Source organism: Bombus impatiens, unplaced genomic scaffold, assembly GCF_000188095.3.
Source record: "Bombus impatiens unplaced genomic scaffold, BIMP_2.2 scf_0136, whole genome shotgun sequence".
Classification (NCBI taxonomy): domain Eukaryota; kingdom Metazoa; phylum Arthropoda; class Insecta; order Hymenoptera; family Apidae; genus Bombus; species Bombus impatiens.
This window is the reverse complement of record NT_176555.1, coordinates 1,585,159-1,608,631: the sequence shown is the minus strand read 5'-3', so window position 1 is coordinate 1,608,631 and position 23,473 is coordinate 1,585,159. Positions and strand designations below refer to the sequence as shown.

General features: G+C 45.1%; 1 protein-coding gene across 3 annotated transcripts in view; it reads left to right on the top strand.

Annotated features, from left to right (window-relative positions):
- Positions 1-23,473, top strand: part of LOC100744169 (TSC22 domain family protein 1) — a 103,962-nt gene that overhangs the window by 73,541 nt on the left and 6,948 nt on the right. For all 3 annotated transcript variants that reach the window (XM_024365505.2, XM_033319159.1, XM_012382019.3), the window contains 2 exons: positions 17,618-17,720; positions 18,631-18,653. In XM_024365505.2, the coding sequence (XP_024221273.1) occupies positions 17,618-17,720; positions 18,631-18,653 (126 nt within the window). The remainder of the gene's footprint in view (positions 1-17,617; positions 17,721-18,630; positions 18,654-23,473) is intronic.

Sequence of the window (23,473 nt, the reverse complement as noted above, 5' to 3'; positions counted from 1 at the left end):
AAATCCAACGAAAGGTCGCGCGAGGACGGTCGAGTGAAACGCAAGGTCCGAGATACCATGGAAATTGAAACTCGCACGCCACAGTCGAAAGACGAGCGCGACCCGTTCGAGTGATGGATGACTCGTAATAAGCCGTGCGGTCGATTTTAATGCCGTTATTAAAGAGATAAATCAACTAAAGATCGAGGCGCTTCGTAGACCGATGAGATTGCGGCCGATCCGCGGTCGGGCGTTGTTGTCTTGTCCGAAACCGATGCAATTACCCTGCGAAAAACGCTAAGATAAATAGGAGGGAGGGAATGGGAGAAGATAAAGAGAGAGGAGACCTCGAGATGGGGGGATGTTTAAGGCAGCCTCGCGATGGGGTAATCATCGCGTCACTTCGCATCTTGCGCGACGTAATAATTACGAGATCGCGCCTCCGACTCGAGAGTCGGTGGTGCGAGTGCGCGAACTGGTCGTCGTGGCATGAAGCGGCGCGAAGGAGAAGACGGGATACAACGGGCGGACGAACGAAACGCAAGGGACAGAGAGAACTTAATTCGAGCTCTCGAGTTTCTTTCGAGACCGGCTCTCGTGTGGACGCGCGATTCCTCGTGACTTCGGGACCACTCGTTCCTTAGCACGACAACGTTGCTAAGCATCTTTTTGAACGTGCTGTTTGATCGCGAACATTTCTCCACTCGAGTTTTTCGAGAACCGATTTTTAAACGAGACGTTGCATTCCTCTTTGTACCCCCGAAGTACGAAACGCATATTTCTTAGAATTAGATGCGGAATATATGTATAATATAGTGCTTACCCGAAGACTGGGTAAATTACCACGTCGAAAGTTGACAGCAGCAATCGAGACGCATCGCAAGATACGAGTGTATAACGGTCGATGAAAAAGGATCAGCCGGAGGCGACGCGTTTCCATCAGCGATCGCCGCTCGATTTTAACCGATCGTCCATCGACAGTGGATCGTTCGAGTAAAATGAGGGTGCACCCAACGGAGTGCCGACAACCGCAAAGAAACACGCTAACGCGACGGTTGAAGCGTCGTGGCAGCATCTCGAATGGGAAGTCGAAATCGCCGCGTGAAGCTCCGTTTTAAACGCAATGGATCGTGGCTCGCTTGATTGTGAGCTAATCACGCGATGCCGCACGAAATGATCGCAGACCGTCAATTAGAACGCGAAGCCGCACGCTGATTGTAATAGCACACGTCGAACAGTCTCCTTCGAGCGTGTAAAACCGTGAGACAACTTCATCCCTCTCGCAGCGAATGTCATTTATCGTCCGTGGTCTGGTTTAATCGGTTGCTTGTTAGGATATCCTTGCGTTTCGCAAAAGCATGCTCGTCCTCGCCTGAGTCATCCTTTTAATTCGCGTTACGCGCCCCCGGCTACGTATATTCGTATTGGGCCGATGTTATCTCTCGTTGCGTACTTATATACTGGACCCAGGCTACATAACGAGGCCTCTTTTTCTCTTTGCCCGGTCCAGTAACAGCCCCTCTGCTCTGACCGGGAGCGTTCTTGTCGTAGCGTTGTTCGTTGTGCTTCTTTCTCCTCAGCGAGCGGCGCATCGTCACACCTTTGGTAACCAGGATAACGCCTCGAGATTTTGGTGCCTCGAAGTTGGGCTACAGAAAACTGGGACTGCTTTCGTGAAATTCACTTGGTTTCTTCCCGGAAAGTTCGAAGATTTTCGTAATTAAAAATCGCAGTGTCTTTAATTATCATCCATTTTTTTGTTTCCATGATCCGTTTCTTAAAAAATTAAAGAGTTTCGCGTTGATATGTCGTAATTATCAAACTTTTTCGTGCTGCGATCTGCTTCTCCCAAAAAAGTGGAATATCAGAGACTTTCTCTTTGCATAGAAAAAATCCTTTATCTTGAACGACCACAAGTATAAGGTAATCCCTGTACAACGAGTTCACTTTTACGTAAGGGGTCGGCAACGATAAATCGTGCGGTAAGAGGAGCTGGGAGTACCCCGTTTAATTGAGCCGGGCATCTAATCGAGGAATCCATTGGTCATCGGTGTCGTTTTCTCCCCGTAGCCACGATGTCGCATGTTTCGGTTCGCAGAAAAAAGGAGAAACAGGCTGCTTCGCGCCCGTAAAGTGCGAGCTGCAGAAGGATGCAAACGAGAGCGAACCAGGTCCCTTTCGTGCGACCGAAAATTTTTCGACGGCTCCTCCTGGTGCCCGGCACTTTTATATGCTCTCTCCCGAGCCGCGTACTTTTAATCTTAGAGGCAATCTCGCCCACGTAGATTTATTGGCAGCGGTTTCTTGCGCGCTGCAGGGCTACCGTACACTTGTGTGCTCCCCTTTGATTGCGTGCACCCCGATTCGTTACGCGTGCTCGCATTTATCGGCCGCTTACGGTTAATCCGCGCGTCCTGCCGAGGAATTGTTCTCAGTTCGACTCCAATGTATGGCAGAAATAAACCAATTTGACGTTTTAAATAAAACAAAACGGATACAGGACGCTTTTGGATTCTGGAGTGGGCGAATCTTGCCGATTCTTTGGTAGCGTATGATGGAAATGAACGAAGTTCGTGTACTGGTTGATATTCCGACTCGACTTAGGACCTTAAAAAATTGACGATAGGATTTTCAACAAGCGTGAGACGAAAAATTCACACGCAGGCATTTTCTATTAGTTTCAAATGCTATATGTATATGTAACATAGCAATACGTCAAAGAAATACGTTTCTAGATCATTTTCTGTTATCGCGCCAAACCTGCGCGTTCGAAGCTCACGAAAAATCCTACCATCAGATATTCAAATTTCCGTGGTTACAATTTCCTTGATAGTTCGGAGAATTTTTAATTGCCTTTTATGAAAGCCATTAGTTAACAGCACTCAAGTCCATAATCTTGATAGGTCTCGACAAATGAGCTTCTCGCAAGAACAGCCAATAACTCAAATGAAGCTACATGGCGCGATGGCATGATTCACGCGGCAATGCGAACTCGTCGTTCCATGATCCTGATGAAAAATGCTAAGCGGCCGCCTCGAGCAGATGGCGTAAAGGAAAAAAAGAAGTTGTGAAATTGTATTTGCATGGCAAATTGAAAGCGGATAACAGGCGTAACAGCGCTGATCGTCGAACGATTAATTAACCGCGTCGTGCGTTAATGATATGCAAACAAACGGCACTCGGATACGTTCGAGCGAATCATTAATCCGCGGAGAAGTTGTCGGTGCAACGATGAATTTAGGGTTATATACGAAAGGCGCACATGTGGCACGTGCATTATCGCCACGAAAGACCAATTTATCGACTCATCCTCGATTGATCGAGTCAGCGATTGTCGCGAAACGATATATTACGCGAAGTTTACTTTGAAACGAAGCGTGTAAATCATAACCGAAGAGGTGTTGCTACAAATTAAGGTATACAATAGCTGTAACACCATAATTACTGTATTCGAATAGCGTGGCGATCATTAAACACAGGAAGACAGTTATGTTTGTCGTCAAGATGCTCGTAACTTCTTAACAATGACAATCGATACAATCAACAAGGACCGAGCAACGAGTCGAGGCTAATGATCTCGTTGATATTGAGAACTACGTGCTTCGTGAAAACTTACATGGGTTTTGTAACCTTGAGACTGAGTGGAATTACCTTTATCACAGACACGTAATGAGTTACAGATTATTCTAAGACATCCAGTCGTCTTCCCAGACACTTGTCGTCCTTATAAATACCTTCAAAGCTGGTCGCAGGTGCCTTCTCAGACTATCGTCTCGTTCACGATAATAGCGCACTGCGTTTGCTATCCGACGTTCTCACGTGGGTCGCGCTTAACGAGTTTTCTGTTAGCTTACAACTATCAGAATGATAGTTGCAAAGCGGTTCGAATCTCGTATGTAAATTTTACTGGACTTCGTAGAAACAAGTTTCGTAGAAACAAGACGCATTCGGTAATCATTCTCGAATTCCATTAAAATTTACGCGAGCAATAAGTAGCGCTCAACCAATAACGAGCCAAAAAGTCGTTGCCCTTCGGCTTAATTTCATTCGTCGAATGATCGTTTCTCGAAGACAACATTATTTCTATGCTTTCCTCCTAATCGCAGGTGTATCGTTGGTTGTCACTGACTCGACCCATTCCCTGGACCGATAACAGAACGCGGTGTACACTTAAAAGTTCTCACGAGGATCGCACTTAACAAGCTTTCTTTCTGCTCGTAGCGTAAAGAACGGTCATATTGATACACCGAGCTACGCGATTCTGCCTGCGGTATTCAGGTAATTAAGATTACAAGTCGCGTCGATTACCTGGAGACAGGCTATCGCGTGTTTTCCAACGGCTGAACACAGTCGTCTTGATGCCTCTTATCTTCGCCACTTACCGAACTATGCCGAACTTAGGCGTCTTATCTTGGAAACACGGCCCATCCACCGTGTTCCGGAAACATCCGCGTTCTACGCTCTCTCCTTCTTCCTCTCGCAACCTTTTTTTTCACCATGGTGACACGCGCACAGCCACGCACACGCGTGTGTGTACACAGATACGTTGTTCGTTTAGGAATTCTTGTCGTTGGAAGGATAGCTGAGAAGTAGCCTCCGTTATTTATCCCTCGTTTTTTCGCTTATCTTGTTTCACGCGACGGGCGCGCTCACAAGGAGAAGAAAGAGTTGTTAACAGCCGGCATATATCGCTACATTAGAACCGATAGAAATACCACCGCGTCCGTGGCAAATCAACAAACTATGGCTTGCCAACTCAACTCGGTTCCTCCGAATGGTAATAATTTCTTTCTCTACATATTTCTTTCTCGTTTGTACCTAACGGTCCACATCGCTGTTGATTAGCACAATCCATCGAAGGGTGTCTATTCGTTATCTTTATTGACACGTGAATTTTCTACTTACTTTCTGTTCCAGAATAATGGCAAGGTGGTAAATTGATCTATTGGAGTTGATCGAGCTTCGATTCGATTCTTGATAAAATCGTTTTCTTCCTATCGAATACTCTAAATAGCTGCAATTTTCGATATTACATGTGAGATCGATCTGACTCGATTGGTTTTACGACTTATACAACTTTTTTTCAAGAAGAATCACCAGGGTGTATTCACAAGCGAAACAAAACGAATTCCTTTTACTCCCTCAACCGATCTCAAGTTCTGACGTTTCCAAGATCAGTCGAGCGACTCAAAGACTGAAACATGACTGGCATTCAGAAAAAAAAGACAGGTTCAAACGACATAGACACCGCAGCAATAGAGCCATCAAGTCATAATTACCGTACGAGTCGTTGAAGCGACTACAAGCGGCCGTGTTCCCAAAGAACGATAATGCCCGCTTTGTTTTCCTTCTGGTTTCTTTCCCTGCGACCATTACCGATTACGCTCAAGCGTTCTCAAACGGGAAGAAGTGTACCTCTGTCTACGTCGAGTCGAGGAAGGACGAGGAAAACCTATCCACTCGATTCTATTCTTACACTTTTACACGACGCAAGTACGAGAACTTGACATTGACGTGTGCCAAGTGCTGGTTCCCTCGTCGGTTCGCGTACGGTTGACGTAGAGTATGAATGATTCCGTTAACTGGACGTTGCCTCGCGTAGCCTCAGGATTATTTCTCAGGAAACGTTGAAGGGTGCATCGAACGAAAGCTGCTTCCTTGAGAATTTTCGACTCGCTTCGATTCGTTGAAATCGGATGTTAGAGTGAGTCTACGGTTCAGACACTAAGCAGTTGATGTTGTTGAAAACATTATGCTCGACTCGACGTGTAACTGCCTCGTATTTTTATTTGTAAATAGTATCCTTGATTGGAGAGACTGGTATAGCGAGCGGTATATCAAGATTGATGCGTACTCCGAGAGCCGATTTTACGCACCTAATCGAACCGTGCAATCTGTAGTGCCGCGGTCGATAACCCATCGTGCGAAGGTGACAACCGAGATACGATTGACATCGCGTTGAATCGGAAAGATCGGACGATAAACGCGCCACTTCGCGATTTTACGTTCTCTACTCGTTTCTTCCGACGACGCTGAGTCTCTTTAATCTTCTCGTTACTCTGATGACTGCTTGAAAAGTAACTTTAATGATCCTACGTAAATCCTATGGCAGAATGAACGGACATTTTTCCGCAAATACAACCCTGACGTTTTACAATGACATAGGTAATTTATTAACTTGGACGAGCAGAATCCTTTTCCCAGCAATTGAAATTTTTAATCATTGAGAATTTTACTTGGGATCTGTAAACCAAAGTCGAATGATTTAAGCTCAAAATTATACCGCCGTAAATCACATTAATTCTTCTAAATGCAGAATAACAAGAACGGACAGAACGATACGTTCCATCTCATTTCTGACCCACCCAGCGTTGACTGTCAATTCGGCTGTCTTTCTGGCCACACCTTTACGGACAGATAGACAGGAGCGGCGCGTATGGAAGCAGCGACGGACCTGGTGAACTTTAGATGGGATGACGGATAAATCGGAAGAGCGATCATTCACCTGGTGATGGATCTGTTCTCGGCTGTTCCTTTATTCCCTCCCCCTGGTCTCTGGTCCTGTCTCGAACGCAACCATCGCGTACACCTTACAACATATTTTCAATCGCGATCTACGATCCGGCGTTGTACGGCTTTATCTCGATTATAGTTCCGAGATGGCAATTGAGTCGGGCATGAATGCAGTATAATTCCATCGTCGCTTCTCCGGACGGATAATGACCGCGTTACGATACAGTAATGACACGATTGCCGCGCCATTAATACGTACGTTGATTGTAGATTAATATGACGTAATGGAACATCCAGTTACTTAGTTCCTGTGCCTCGAGGACAAAGCACGATCGTGGAATTTTTCATTTCCTATCTTACTTTCGTAAATCTCCAACGGTACCATAAATCTTACGAGCAAGAAGTTATAGTCTTTCCAGCGACGCCTGGAAACCTATTAGCCTAATAAGGTGACGGTATAAAATTGAAGAAAAACCAAGCAGATTACGGTAAAACAAATGGTCAGGATCAAGGAAAAAGAGCCTTTGAATGTACCTCATATCTCAGTGATACGACAGATGCCGGATAAATGAAGAATCCGGTTTCCTTTTCCTTAAAAATATCCAAAGGAATCCAGGAATAACCTCGTGATCGTGTAACTAACAAAACAATGATTGGATCGTTGCCAAACGTTGGTCTCGTTCTTCATCGAGTCATCTGTCATGGCGCCTGCACCACGGCGTCGATTAACTCGTTATAGTCGTTAACTAAATTATATAGAAAGCTCTCGTGTCTGGCAGAAAATACATCGTTTAGTCGTTCTCTGGGTAGCAATCGAAGTAACGAGATGATTTACGCGTCGTTAACGTGGCTCGGTGCCGCAGATCGTTTTAGGAAAGGCAGTCGAAACGATTAACGGTGAAAGTCTCATGCGTAAATTACGACGTGTCTCGGGGAAGTGTGCCTGCCTCGATAGCGTCGAGGTCCAGATAGCGTGAGGATCTTTGACTTCTAATCTCATCGAAATACCTGCCAACTCGCCTGCATTGTTGAAAATATTATCGAAAACCGTGGTAACGGCGCTATAAACACGAAGGTTAATGGCCATGCCTGGAGCCGAATATTCTCATTTTGGTGATTAACTTCGACTAAGATGGTAATTAATTTTCGTTTCTTCTGGGAAATAATTCCAGCAGTCCCTTTTACACATCCGCTATATATTATCAATGATATTGTTAGGGTAAAAGAATAAATCGAATATAAATAAGCAAACCAGGAATGTAAACAAATTGAATCTAAAGGTGTAGATAAAGATGCTGATAATACATTCTCTTAGAGCTTCGTAGCGATATTATTAGTAAGTATTAAAAATGTCGGGACAGGATACCCTTTGAGCAAAAAGGTTATTTTATAAATATCGTAAAACGAGCAACAGATTAAAAATGATGTTGTCGAGACACAACGGAAAATAAACCGATAGACCTACAATTTCGTCGATCGTCGAGAAACTAACGTCGTAAATTCTAAAGAACATTCGTCAGTCATTTTCGGTACACGATCTGTTTACACGAGCATTTAGGAACTGAGCACAGGGCTTAAATATCTTTTGACAACCGAATAGCCGGATGCGCGACGCAGGGTGCAAAGGAGAAGTCCCTGATGACCCTCTGGACATTCTTGTCCTGGCCCATGACTCTCGAAAGCTCGTAAAGGGGAGAGTAAAGGTGATTTGCTGTCGAGCTACGTTCACCCTCGAAACCATCGTCGTATATCTCGTTCCTCTTTAATCGTCCGTGTCTATCTAGAAAAATTTGATCGTAAATAAAGAATGAATTAAATTTTATACTGGCAGTGCGAAAGCAAAATTGCCGGTCGTCGAAACCAATTAACTTCTACGGATCTTCGAATCGTCTGACGTAATTGCACTTCGTTCATTATTCGTTTAATTGATACCACCAGGAAAGGAAAAAGAAAGAAGGATGGCAACGAAGGCGAAACGAATTCTCGTTTCTCGAAATTTAAACCTTTTACCGCTAAAAGGAAATACGCGTCATCGATTAATAACTCCAACCAAAGAATTCTTGAAACAGGCACAGTTTTATGAATCGACCGTTCGAGGAAAGAACAGTAACCCCATCGCTATTAAGACATTAAGATCCTCTGCGGTCCGCTTAATTGCTTAGGCATACTTGCGGTTTCCCTGATTTATTCCGCACGACTATTTTCAGATGGTAGCGAGTCGGATGAGGATAAAGTCGTGAATATATAATGAATTGGACGAAGCCGCGAGTATATTGAGTCATCAGGTAGTCGAGATGGCCTATCGAACGACGCTCTTAAAATCCTCGATCGCGCGCCTTTTATTTACGACCGACCAACCGACTAATTTCTTGAATAATCGCGCGAATTTTAGTGTCACCTTTTAAGGCGACGCTCTCTACAATGTCGTAACGATGACCAAGCATCCTCGTTAACGGCGTATCCTGGCTACTTTCCTCGAAAGTGCACGCTGTTAACCAAGACCAGTGATCATCGATATCACTGGCAAAGAAAACACCACAAAAAGTCGATTTTACCATGAGACGAAACGAAAGTAACGAGATATACGCTGAAGATCGTCGACCGTGCTCACGCCGTCTCAAGACAGAGATCGTTACCTTTTCAAAAAAGATCGATCAGGCTGAAAGGACTCGAGAAAATCGATTGGTTCGCTCGAGCAGAGGTAACGTTTTCTGAAACCGCGGCGCGGCCGTGAAGCAAAAAGACCCGGAATTCCGATCGGTTCATAGACCGTACTGAAAAGAGACCGTGTTACGAACCGAAAAACAACCGATGAAATATACTTAAGAGCGCGTAATTGTCGGCCTCTCCCTTTCTCTGGTCGACAGCCGCGGTGTATGCAAGCTCGCTGGCCCGGACACTTACAAAGCACGCGATTAACAGTAAAAACGAGCAAACCGAATGGCGCGGAAAAGTAACAAATAGCACGGGTACAACCAGAGCGAACGAACAGAGAAAAGACAAAAGAAATAGAGAGTAGAAAAGAGTAGCAGACAATAGAAAAAGAATAGAGAAACGAGAGTAGAATCGAAGGCGGAGAGCATCGCGAGAAGAAGATCGCGAACGGTATATACCTGAGGCTAAGGGAAGTACAGACTCGAACAGACCGAATAGAGATAAGAGCGGTGTGTCGGGGTGAAAGGAGGCCAACAGCGGCAGTAGGGATGATGATCGTTGATTTCGCCCGCGGAGCCAAAAACCGAAGCCGATTAAAATTGCCGCGGTGGCGGGCGACGCGACGGCTCAATTATCACCAAGCAAGCAGCCAGACCTGTGGCGCACACGAGCGTTTAAACGTGCGCGCGACTGCAAAACGACAAAACCAGAGGAAGCCAAGGCCCTGGAGCGATCAGCGGCGCCTGACTCCTCGGATAAATTATTGTTGTTAATGACATATTTATTGATGGTACGCCGGTGGATAGGTACCGGGAAGCAGCGGCATATCGGTCGGTATAATTTGCTGATTCGAGGGAAGCTCAGACCTTTGCCGACTTCCCTCTTCTCCGTCGTCCGCCTGTGCTTCTCTCGTGGACCACTTCTCTGTGTTCCACTTGCTCGTTTTCTCGCTGGATCTCGTTGTTCCTTTTCTTTATGTTCTTCGTGTATCTCTTTTTCATCCGGTAGACTTGTCGCTCGTATCGCTCTTGCTGGGTCCTTTGAGGGTGATTAAGCGAACCGGAGGCGCCCAGGGCGTCTAGAAAATCGCGGATCGAGAGGCACGCTGAGGGTAATTGTCGTTTCATGATCGTTGTTTGTAAGATGAAACGCGATTAAGGGAATCACGATAGAGCGGTGATTTTTAACGAGGGGATGGAGTCGAAGAGTCCGAAGGATAATTTTAGCACCAGCAACGCATGGAAAAAAGTACTTCGTCTCCTCTTATTTTCTATTTCTGTCCGTGACAAACTAATCTTACGCTATTTATACGTCTTCAAAAAGTTTTCAAAATATCCATCGTGCGTTTACATCACCTGACTGAATAGTATGCGCGAGAGGGATATTCTCACCGGGGAGACGAGGTCTTCACGAACGTTCTCCTTTTACGTCGCGAAATCTCATCGCGCGACTCGGAGGAGAGAGAGCTCGAGCCTTCTCGCGGAACGTTATCAGGACACACGAATCGTTCCTTAATGATGATTAATGAGCAGCGTACGCGAACACGCGGACAAGCAACAGTTGCGTAACTCCTCTCGGTAATTAGCCGACGGAGTCGTAATTCAACGATCGCGGCTCGTGGAAGCAGGCTGGCCTTTGAGCGGCGTTCGGTGCTTAATTATTTTGTCACTAACTGAATACCCGACTACTAGAGGGTCTACTCGCGCGACATCGTCCAGCCGCGTAATCAGCGACAATGCGCCACGGCAATGAATGGGAGTCCTTTTTTTTTCTTGCCACGGCCCGCTGACAACATGATAAACGCTCGTAATTAAACGTCGTGTGAAATATGGAAGACGAAAGCAAATTCTCTCCGAGTCTCAGATAAACGGAGAAGAGGAGAGAGTCCGTATTAAAGCGGAAGCGAGTGAATAGCGTGCAATCATCGGCAACCGCGAGGTTCGAACTCGCTACGAGAAAATTGACGAAACAAAATGGTAATCCGATTGAATGAACTTACAGCACGAGGAATACGATCGCCGTCATCGTTTTAGCGAAATTGTTATGAGTATTGAATAGTTATGAAATGAAATTGTTATCGATAAATTCCATGATCGGATCAATCGATTCGTTCTCGGTTTACTTCCGACCTTATTACAGATTACAAGTTACAGTTACAAATTTATAAAGGTAATAAAGGTAAATACTATCGACCGCAGGGTTCAAGGAAGCGATTTCATTGAAGATTGGCCACGCTGATTGAGTTCTCGTTAATGGCACGAGGGACGCCCTAAAATGGTTATTTTATTTTTTATACATTTTACAAACAATGCTTGTTCCACGAATTTTACATTCCTCGCGATAATTACTATGATCAGTCGTTGGTATTTAGACGATTACGACCTATAGAATTTCATGTTAAAACTATTACATCCACACTCGATGATGTGTAATTATTACTGTTGCAAGGAGTGCCGTTTTTAGAAAAAGGACGAAAGTAATATTAAAAGAAGAGTCTCGTACAATAATCATTCGCAAAAGGTCTGACGACATGGGTTTCTACCGGTGGGAAAAATCTCGACGCGTGTCAACCAAAAAAGAAGTTACGGTAAATTTCTAATTACCATAGCGCGGACCGAGGACATCGTTTTTTTCGCACGGACCAAAGGTTTAATTTTTGCCGCGCGAAAGACGTCCGTGAAACGAAGGATGTTCTCGAAGAGAGATAATGACAAGTTGCTATAATTAGGCGTATTAAATCTCGTAGTAATTTTGCATGAATGGGTCGGAGAAAATATTCGTATTCGAAATTAGCGTGGCAGCTGTCCACGGCTCGCTCTTTCCTCCTTATGAGCGAAGAAAGCACTCTGGTAGGTTGTTTATTAATAATAAACCTAAGTCGATGAGAAGGACTCTGTAATATACTACCACGATCTGCAAAATGAAAAAATGAAGAGAGAAACTCGATGAACCAACCTTGAAAGCACATATTGGATAATCCATAAAAAGCACCCTGGATATAGGCTGTCAAAGAGTCGATACGTATCGAGACGACACCGATGATTAATGTTTCGACGATACTTGGCTAAAGTTCGAATCTGATCTCTCACGTGCGTACGAAGCGGGGGCAAGCGTGATTCGACTCGAAATTAATAGGTTTGCGTAATAGATTTCGAAACACCTTTCGCCAGTTTTCTATTTAACGATTTACCGGATGATGGTGCGTTACAAGCAGAAAGTAAAGGGGCAAGGCGTTGCGACCGAATCACAACGGTCTCGTGTAATCTTCAGGTGTTTACGGACAACGCCGCAATTACTGATTTACATAATGACTGTACAAACTGTGGAACGCTCGTATGGTAGGTTCGTTAAGCGGTGGCGTTGAGACGACGGGTGATTGAATTTTTTCGCGTCTCGTGAAAATTTTCAATTAAAATCTCAAAACGAGTAAGTTGCGAAACGGTAATGACACGTTTGACGGCGAGCCGTGTCAAGAGAGAAGGGTCGAAAAGCCATCTTATCCGACGAGATGTTTATTCACTGACGCAACATTTCTATTATAGATACAAAAAATGCATTGAGATTAGAACGATACGAAGACGAATGAGTGAACTCGAAAGAAATACAGAATTTAGATTTTACTTTTAACGAATATAATATACCTAAAATACTTACTTTTGAGTTCTAACGTGATATTAAAATCAAAAAATCTTGTGATCTTTGTCTCTTATCTCTTAAATAATGTATTGCAGTAACTGCAAGTTAAGCGAAGAGATAGCGGGACTATCAATAACGTGATGGGCTCGGTTCTCGGTGGTGGTCGTGTATCACGGCTCGTTCTTTCAGCTTTTTCACACCTGTTCTCAGACTCGTCCCGCGAAACGGACGATATTCGCATAAATCGTGCAGCGCATAAGCGCGAACTTGTTGCGTGTCGAGCTCGAGTGTCGCCAGTGGCAGGCAACACGTGTAAAATCGAACCGGAGAATGCGTGTACCGGCGGCGTTCACGTCCTCGTGCATGTCGACCCCCCACGGATGCTTACAAATCAAAAATTAGATTCTACCCGGACCACGAAACGCCGTGCACAGCCGAGAGAGGGTCAAGAAAGAGAGAAGCGAGAAAAAACTCATTTATACGCGGGCCCGATAAATGACGGGCCGAAACCCGACTACCTGTCGAACCTCGTAATTCGACCTGGAGGCCGAGCACACGAGAAAAATGTCCTCGTGAAGTGGGAATTTTTCAGGTTACCAACGACAAGCGTAAATCATACCAGTTGTCCGTCTGCATTCCTCGCATCTTTCACATGTTAGCAGAGTATGCGCATTTCAAAAACTCTTCGAGCAACTCGTACACGTTACATCGTTGATCGAATTACTCGGAGAATGCGTAGGCGGAAAAAAGTATTCGAAGATATACGAAATGAACTATCAGCGAAATTTAAATGTGGAAACGTATGAAACGACTGACCAGAATGTTCGGTCGAGATATAATATAGGAAGAATATCGAATTTATTAACCGGAGAAACTCGTCGGGTCTACGCTGAACTCGTTCCAGTAGGTTATGGTGAAAATATGGCCAAGCGGAACGAGTCCATCCGGTAGTTTTGTTATCGGCTCGTTTGAATAAATACGATCCTCCTGCGCGTGGCCGCGGTAACGTTCCGCATGCAAAAGACGGCGCATTGTTGCGAATATAGTGCCATTTTTACGGTTTCCGAAGCACCTTTTTTTTAGTCCCCTGTCTTGTGTGTAGAGTATAAATTGCAACTTGGTGGAAGTTAATGTCGCAATACGCAACGGACCGGCATGGTTAGCAGCAGTGCGTAGGATACCATATGTTTAAGCGTGTTTAAAAAATTTTCCAATTTATAAAGAGAATAAAAAAGTTGTTTGATTTCAAAAAGTATTTTACCGACAATATAAAAATAAATGAAGATAATGAAAACAGGTGAACGAAGAGTGAAGTGTAGAGGAAAGTATAGCAATTAAAGGAGGATCGATCGATGGAATATCGTGCATGAACGAGGTTTAAACCTCCATTCGGTCGATGAATGGTAACTCCTCTAACGAGATTAAACGATCCTGGAATATCGAGGCAGAGATCCTGCGTCGTTTCAATGTTTGCCGTAGTTAATGGCCAATTGCCGGCGCAGCCGAAGATCGAACGATGGGACGATCTCGCGTTAAAATAAATACGATCGTACGATCGAGCGGCGAGACAAATATCACGGCAGAAGTTGCTGTTTATTACAACTGAGGAAATGAGTCTGCCATTTTGAGGTTTTACTTCGATCGTAAAATTTTTAAATCGATTTAGTAAGAAAATACCGATAATAGTCAAAGATAATAGTTAAAAAGAAGAACATGCTCTCGCCTGTAAATCGATTTTAAAAAATGAGACGATCATACAATTATGATTATTCGTAATGAGAATTTTCTGATCAAACTTCTTCAGAAAACTATTTTAGTGGACCAAACTTTCTTTCGAATATGCAACGAGGAAGACGATGATTCGTCGTAGTTGTGGCGATGAATAGGTAACAATATACAAGATCAGGTGGTCGCTGGGACCCAAAAGTTCGATGGTCGAATGGGTTCGTACGGTTGACGCGAAATCGACAGGCGTACAAAGGGTCGAACACCGACAGAAAACGTGTCCCTTTTTGTACGCTTGATTCGTTTTTGACAGGGAATCCGAGATGAGGGACGTTCCCAAATCGAAAATGATTTTTTTCCCTTGTTTCCCTCGTTTTTTCTTTCCTTTGATTTATTTTATCTCATGGTACGAAACAACATTGTAACCGGACGCATAGCGACACTGTTTGCACGCCCGAAGTTAACCCGAATCATCCTAGGTGACCAAGCTCCGTTGTAGATGATTGATAACTCCGTTGTAAGCCGTTATCAGCCGTAGCGTGCACGTGGTTATGTTCATGTCAAAAACGTGACACTGATAGACGGGCTGCCCTCGTCTTCTCTTCGTCTTCCATACTGGCTGACTCGTTCGTTTTTCGTCTCTCGATGCGCTTCCATGCGACCTGTTAATTCAAACTTACACGCTCGCGTGTTAACCTCCAGTTCTTTTTTTCGTACGGTTCGACGTTCTTTCTCTGGCATCCCCCTGTCTGATTTCACACCGTTATCTTGTGAACAGACAGCCACGTAGCCGAAATTAATTTGTATTAAAAATGTCGTCCGCCGGAGATTCTTTATCAGTTAAGTTAAACGTTCCGAATAATCAAAAACTCGAGCGTGTCTCGAGTTAATAGATTCAACGCGTCGCGGTGACTTCTATGATTGATCGCTATTCGGGCGAGCAGAATGCGCGCAATTCATCAAACTCGTCTCCAAGTCATCCCGCGGGAGTACGTCGAAGGAAACGAGGTCGAGACTCGGACAAAGGGTAGAAACTGTTAGCGAACAATTCCCAAACAGCGACGTGAATGAAGCATGATTCTAAACGTTGCTCGGTCGGTCGACAATCACGAACGAGTGGATCTCTAGCGGTGATTTCTCAGGGTCGAGCATCAGCAGCGGATTACAAACGCCCCTCTTTTCCTCTCGAACGAACCCTTTCGTGTTCCCTCTGTCGCGAACAATCGGTACACCGATGAGTTCAAACACGCGTGCGTTTCTGCACGACGCGACAAATACAATAAACAGGGTACAATAACAGGCTTTCAGCAGCGATATCGTTTTGCTACTCAGGCTTTCAATACGCGTTTGATGCAACGAGACGTACGTAAGAGCTCGATCCAATTATATCTTTTATTTTCTTCAAAGTTGCAACATTTTCTACAAAGTTGGCACATTCTATTTGATATAAATGTATTAACAACATATTCGATAACGCGAGAGTTACGATTCTTGAACCTCTCAAGATCCATAAAAAGTCTCCCAAGGCTAAATAGCCAACGCAATTTGCTGTACGCTAAAAGATCCAAAGACCAGACGAGACAGTCGATTTTTCTTATCATACAGCTACCGCGCGTAAAAAATCTGCTACTTAAATCGTTTTGGCTTACTAATCGACCATATACGTATAGAATATTGCCACAAGAAATGAAGACGTCCTGGAACACATCCTGTATGTAAATAAATAAAACTCGATCGTTTTTAATAACCAGTCGGATAACGTCGCCGATTATCGCAAATAAGGATTCTCCTCGTCATGTAAAGGAGACGAGTCAAAGTAAATTTCGCTTCTTTTCCTTTTCTCCCCGTCGTCACCAATCCCTCGGGTCTCTTCTTAACTAAATTATATCTTTTCGCCTATTTACGATCGCGCGGGCAATAAAGCTGGCTGCGCGACTCGTTCCGTGGAAAATGCTGCCGATTAAGCCCCTAAATTGGGAATCAAGCAGAAACGTTTCATTAAAGGATTAAGATATCTGGAAGAATCGGCTCAAGTTGACTGCTAATGAGCGCGTCGAACAGAATAATCGCCGCATCGTAGCTTCTTATTCGACGACCGGTTAAAACGGACAGTCCCAACTGCGCGAGCTGTGAGAATTGCGCTCTGAAAACTGGTTAAATGGCTGTGACTTCTTTGACTCAGAAGTGGTTCGTGGAAAACTGTTCGAAACGAGTCGCGAAAAGGAACGTTCTATACATCTACAGAACTGGTAAGCTATTTCATCGCGACACGCATACTCGATTACGACCTGCTTGATCTCCGCCGCTTTCAGTGTACTTTAAACGCGGCTGCAGTTCCTAGATTACGTCCACGTCGTGCGATAATTTCGCGTCTCGTTACTCGGGAGGATCGAGCTTCCAGTAGCGCGGACTGGAAAGCGAGCAAGACTTACACGTTAGTAGGTGTGCTGCAGAAATAAGAGCGTAACTCGCGTAATAAAGCCCTGCGGATGTCCCGCTGAGCGGAAATCGGACGCGGCAAGCGCGACCGCCAACCAATTATGGATCTTCTCGCGCGGCCGCGAACGTAACACGCGAGCCACCGTCAGCTAATTTATTTGGAACCGTCCACCCTGGGGAATTTGCCGCTCCAAAAGGGCTATGAAAACGTTCTTCGACTGCTTGTTCGATCGGGTTTACCAGATACCGTGGCATGGGCACGCGAAACTTCTCGCACTGGTTAAATACTTGGCTCGCCATTAATGGCAAGAAGATTACGAGCAACTTTCCACGGGTTGTGATTTCGTTGATAAGAAAAGAAATAAACGAAAGGAAGATAGGTTTAAAGAAGCACGGATAATGGTGACACTTGCGCAGTTGCGGGTAAAAACGGGAAAGGTCGGATAGAAGCGAAACGGAACCGAATATCGTTTTAAGGCTTTTGTTCTGGAATAGAGTCATCGATGGAACTGTTGGTCTCGGTAAAATACCTTTTTACACCGTCGTTTGACGTTTCAGCGTCGCCGCAAAGAAGCGATAGCAGATCGTTACGGTTGGATGGCGCGACAGAATCAGTTCCGAGTGTTTACAACGGCGGTCGTCTAATCGTTGGTTTTCGCTCTTTTTACAGAAGCTCCTGGAGAACTCGGATGGGTGCTGACTCTAGTGATAGTGTCCTTAGTATCGGCTGGCATCGGGGCTGTGGTCATGGTGACTCTTCTTCACTGTCGAAGGTCAGTACTATTATACGATGAAATACACGGAAATACTCTCATTAAGCGGGACGATAGATCGCGAAGAGATGGTTGCACGCGAGCGTGAACTTTCAACCGCGGTTCCGGCGGATTCAATCAGGATACGATAGAGGCAGAATTTATCCGGTCGATCGTGGAATTTCGAATTGAAATATGAGAACGTAAACACCTGCGTGCTCGGTTTCCGTGAGATTGCTTTCGAAATCCATACAAAGAAGAAGAAGGAGGAACGAGACGAGTCTCTCGATACGGATCGACGATCAGGTAGATTCGCGAAACGATCGCGGTTTAGCTCGGGCTTCGAACGAATCCAGTTGGCCGATCGATTCCCCTTAAATTACCACCTACCCGCAATGCATCAAAATCGAGAGAAGCGAGCCGTAATAAGGAGGGTGAACCGGTTACTAACTAGATCGGTCGTCGATTTGAATCCGAGTTGAACAACAACGAGACAAAAAAGAAAACCGGGAAGGAAATCGGTGAAAAAAAGGGAAGTGCTGCAAACCGAGAGACAATCCTAACTGCGTGTCGGCACCTTCGTTCCAGCATGACGAGAAATCGAGACAGCTTTATAGAGACCCATTTCTTGCAACAGTCGAGACAAAGACTTCCATCCTATGCGAATTTTTCTTAACTCCATCACGCCGTGTCTTTAATTGCTTTCCACTGAACATAACATTTAACGGCCTTTATACTGTTTGTTGCTTCTTTTACTTTTAGCCTTTGGATCATACAGGTTGCCTTTATTATTATTAAGCACGCTAACTCAAAGGAAAATCGGGAATGTTATGCTTTCTTTCGACTTACGCCATTATTAATGAAACTTAGCGAGTCGTAAGTTAAGTAGATTATTCGCACTAATAGGAGAATTCTTTTCTCTCTGTTACAGATTGAAAAGCGCTGGTGGCAGAGGTAAGGAAATTTTCGAGAATTATTATAAAATTTGAACTCTTATTTAAGCTCTCTAACAAGATTATGTACAAATCTTTCATCGAGATTGACATATTCATAGTTTTAGTATAATCACGTATACGTACAGTTATGGAATACGTTCGTTGTCAATGAAAAATATTCTACTTCTAAAGCAAAAGTATTAACTAAACTCAGACCTACCTTCGTTCAATAGCGCGGCTTAGTACTTACGCTTCAGGTATAGAAAATTAGTATAATAGACATACCAAATGACCTTAATTATAGTTATGATTATGACCAGCTCTGATGGGTCACATTCAAACCGACTCGCAGTTATTCCAATCCTGAGCAGGATATCAATTCAAACTTCCACCCATTCTCAACCACCATCCCCGTCGTTAAAATATGATATCCTGCTAATAATTCCATTCTATTCCTTTGTACGAACACTCTTTTTGAAACCTTACCTATCTGTATTCAAGAAACCTTGCCACGTGTAACGCGATCGACAATAAGGACTGAAGGTCCTCCAAGAAAAAAACGTATAGTTGCTCACGAAAGTATTTGAGAAACCTTTTACGAATATATTATACGTGTGTTATATCATTATCACTTGTAATTATCACTTGTGAGTGCGATCATCATGACGTACGATAGCTGTTCGAATATTTTCGTACGCCACTGTGAAAGTAAAAAGGAAGAAGAGAATTGTGTAAGAAGGATATTCTTAAGAATCTCCGAATTCTGAAGGAACAAATTAGTTCGACTCCTCCGAGAAACACGAGCAATCTCTAAATCTATCACTATCCCGAGTTTCCTCCATTCAAGGTTCACAGACGTACTTACATCCGGATGTTCGATCCGTCGAAGGAAAGACACACAGACCTCACAGTCGCGTGAGACGTATGACGTGGATTGGTGCAAACGAGAAGCATAGTAGAGCCGTGGCGTCGAGTGTCAGAACCGATTGGAGTTTAATTAGTTCGCATAATGAAGGTCGGCTTACGGCGGTATATTCAGCTTGTGCTACCGATGCACTCATGCTACTGCTGCTACTGCGCACACGTAAAGGATAGCTCAGCTCAACGACGGATGGGCGACATAAAGGACAGTGAAACGCGTCTAATTAACTTTCTGATTTAAAATCACCCGCGGCACGATACGATCAACGAACGAGCCGGCTACGAGCCGACCCGGGGTAGCTGGGAAGGATGAACGGAGATGAGAACCGGGGCAAATAGAAGGAGAAAGGGCAGGTTACTACCGACCGAGGGATACAAGGGTCACCCGAATTAATTATCCGACACTCGTTTTACTGAACCTCCTTGGACTCCGTCGTCGTTCTTCACCGATCCACGATTTGCTTCTTAAGTGCCCTTCACACCGGCACGTCGTGATCACTCGGGGGCAGTGTAACGCTGTCTGCCAGTGGCGCCAAAGGCGTCTACCGTGGAGAAATTGATTAGCCCTTTCCGAGATAATGATTCCCGCCCCGATACTCAAATCGAATGCATCGTGTGCGATTAACATTTAGACGAGTAATTAATCGAAAGGTTTGACTTCGGCTAATTAAACAGAAATAGAGGCGCTGTTTAAAGAGGTAAGTAACAATGAGATCGCGGTAATAACGGAATGCCAAACATATTCTGCAAAAGAGAGCAAGTTACATGAAAAAAAAAAAAGAATGCCGAATTCCGAAGAGCATAGAGGTCGTAAAACGTTTAAGACTCTCATTACGATCTCATAAATTTGTGCTTAAGGAAGCTGTAAATTATGAGTACACCATCCGCGGACGTGTTCTTACACCGGGGAAATCGCGGGCTTTGATTCCTCCGTTTTCTTCTTCGTCCGTTTCTATTAATTACGTTAAAACCACAACGGCCGACGTCGCGAGCCTGTTCACCGCGGGTTTATTCATCCGTGGTCTATGTAAACTTGTCAGCAGGAAAATTATAGCTGTATATATCGAATATGGATGTAATTGGAATTTCTACCGAGAGGGGTAGACCGGAAGTGACTGGGTTGGTTGAATAACCGCGCACGCGGTGATGTTGCAGCGGCAGGCAATTTCATAGGAGGAGAAAAGGAAAAAAAGCACGAATTAATGAAACATCGTTGAAGCGTACAACCGTGCGTAAGAATCGCCGCAAATGCCAACGGACAAGAGAGGCGTTAATGGACGGCTGAAAGGGGCTGTTGCACAAAAAAGACGAGAGCCCGTACACGTTAGGTTCCCGTACGATCGACGCGACACAATGGCGATTCGAGGGCCGGGTAGAATAGGTGAATCGAATGCGTTAATCGGCTTATCGCGCGTTCCTCCACTCGATACGCCGAATCAGCTGCTGTTCCCTCGAAGAGACCAACGACAACGATCGCGTGTATTCGTTCAGAGGATATTCTTTACTATCTGTTATACGCGAAAAAAATTAATTTGCGTTATTTCGCAAGGAAAAAACGCCATTCTCCGTCGCGGGAACTTTCTGTCCGCATCCATGTTTCTACGAACGTTCCAAAAATATCTAGAGTGGGTAACAAAATTCACGGAATACGAAGGTGAGCCGTCTGTCATTCAAGAAATTCCATAAACGGTCAGACCCAAGGTATGCTTTTCTCGCATCAGTGAAAATTTCTTTGACATGATGACGCATAAGGAGGTATAAGAAACCGTCGACGTTCTGCGTTGACCGGTAAAGGCATATCAGACAGAACCGTGTACCTCGATCCGTAACGAGCACGCACGACTGCCAGGAAACAGAATCCGGGGCTATAGACGTTGGAATCTAGTAGGTCGTGAGGAGAACATTTGCCCCCCGCTGTCACGACACGGCACGATTTTCACGCGTCCCAGTTGCCGGACTAATGCATCCGTCGACCAATTAATATTCGAACCATCTAATCCGGTAAATCACGCGGCTTAACGCGTCCACGGAAGGGCGACCCGAAGCGACAGCCTGGAAAAGAAACGGGTCCAGTTACCTCACCTCGTCAAATAGATGGAAAGCACAGCGTAATCACCCCATAGAACTTGTATACGCATCGTACAACGTTTCGTGCGATTAAGGTTTCCCTTCTTCGAACGCCGCATGGACCGTGGGCGCGAGAAAGAGGACGAAAAGATCTTTGTGACAGTTCAACGTTCAATTATAAACGAAGACCGATCTCCGAGGACGATGTCGTCCAAGTGGCAAACCGATAAATCGACACCGTCTTATTTACGATAGCAATAAACGGCTCAGCGGTTGCCGTGGAATTCTGAATTACCGTCGGTCTGTGCGTGCGCCAACCGAATGCCAGAGACTCGCGTTCCACGATAAATAACGCGATTACCGTCGACACTCGTCGATGTAATCGATTGCACTCGGATTTCTAGGCAGTCGCGCGCAAATGAAGTCGCGCACGCCTATCCTCCCGGGTGATGGAGCACCAGGCGCCGAGAGTGTCTCGTAATGAATGGAAGGTTGATTAGGGTCGAGGGGAAGGCAATTGAAATCTTTGAAACGTTGGAAAGCTGGCTGGTAATTGGTCCCGATGGAGCAGGTTCGCGTGTCTCCGTGCAAATCAGCGAGCAACAATTTTCTTTACATAATGCAAGACAAATAACTTTCTCAGCTCGTCAGGTTGTATCCGTTAGTTCGATGAAAATGTTGAAACTCGCGATGAACCGATAGTGCGACGACGCGCTCGTTAGAATGCATTAACCGATGCGTCGAAAGAGTTTTGCGCGAGAGGATTCGCGGCTCCTATTACCAAGGTAATCTCGTAGCCGATGCATAAATGCTAATTATGTAAATTATGGTGTAACGGCTCGTTATAAATATCTACGGACGCCGATTGCAAAAAGGAAGAATTAAATTTCACCTCGGGTACGTCACCTTGCTTTTCATTCTGAAACGTTAAAGCGCATCGGCGATTATCCTCCCGAGCCTGTGGCTTCTCGGAAGAAGAAGAAAATAGCGTCTAGACGAGCCACGAAGAAGAAGATTATACTCGTTGCACGGGCACACACTTATGCGTGCCGTTGGTGTAAGGGCACCGCGATAAACGAGAACCAGTCTCTGTATCTCCTGGCAAGTGACAGCCGCCAAGGCGAGCTGTGACGCGCGAGTCTGCTCCGAGACTCCACAGTTCGGAACGACGAAAACCACCGGCCGGATGACAACGATGACCAGGACGACGATCACGACAACGAGGACCCTCGTACGTGCTTAGGTTATGAGCTCGACCGATGAAAAAAGAGAGACACGACCATGAGATTCCCATAATCTCGTTTTTCCTCTGTGGCATTCTCATACCCACTTACCGCGAGGCGGCACCTCTGATCTATAAATTCCGAAATTCTTTTTTTCTCCATCCCCCCCTGTTCCTCTCTTTCCCCTTTTCTCTCCGTCTTTCTTACCCTCGTTGCCTTCCTTCTTCTACGTCCTGGTTCCTCCACCCGCCCTTACACTCTTGCCATCCACCCCAAACCCTGTCGCGTTTCTGTGAGCACTATGACAGCACGATGACGGGCACACAATGAGGCCATACAGAAAATAACCGCTTTTTTTCCTCTCCTCTCTCCTTACGCGAGCTCATGTCATAATGCGGTGATTGGGGTCCATGTATACATAGGTACGTGTAATATATCTATGCACGTGATCCTGTGCCTGTACGTATACGTGCACGCACGGCCGGCAGTGTAACGTAACAGGATTCTGTCCGAGCTCACCTGGCACTTCACGAGCTTCGTCTCGATTCGAGTCCCACTGGGTTTCGGCCCTACTTCAATGAAACTCGAGCGCGACTTTCGTTCACGATCCTTGCCAACGGATTTTCCA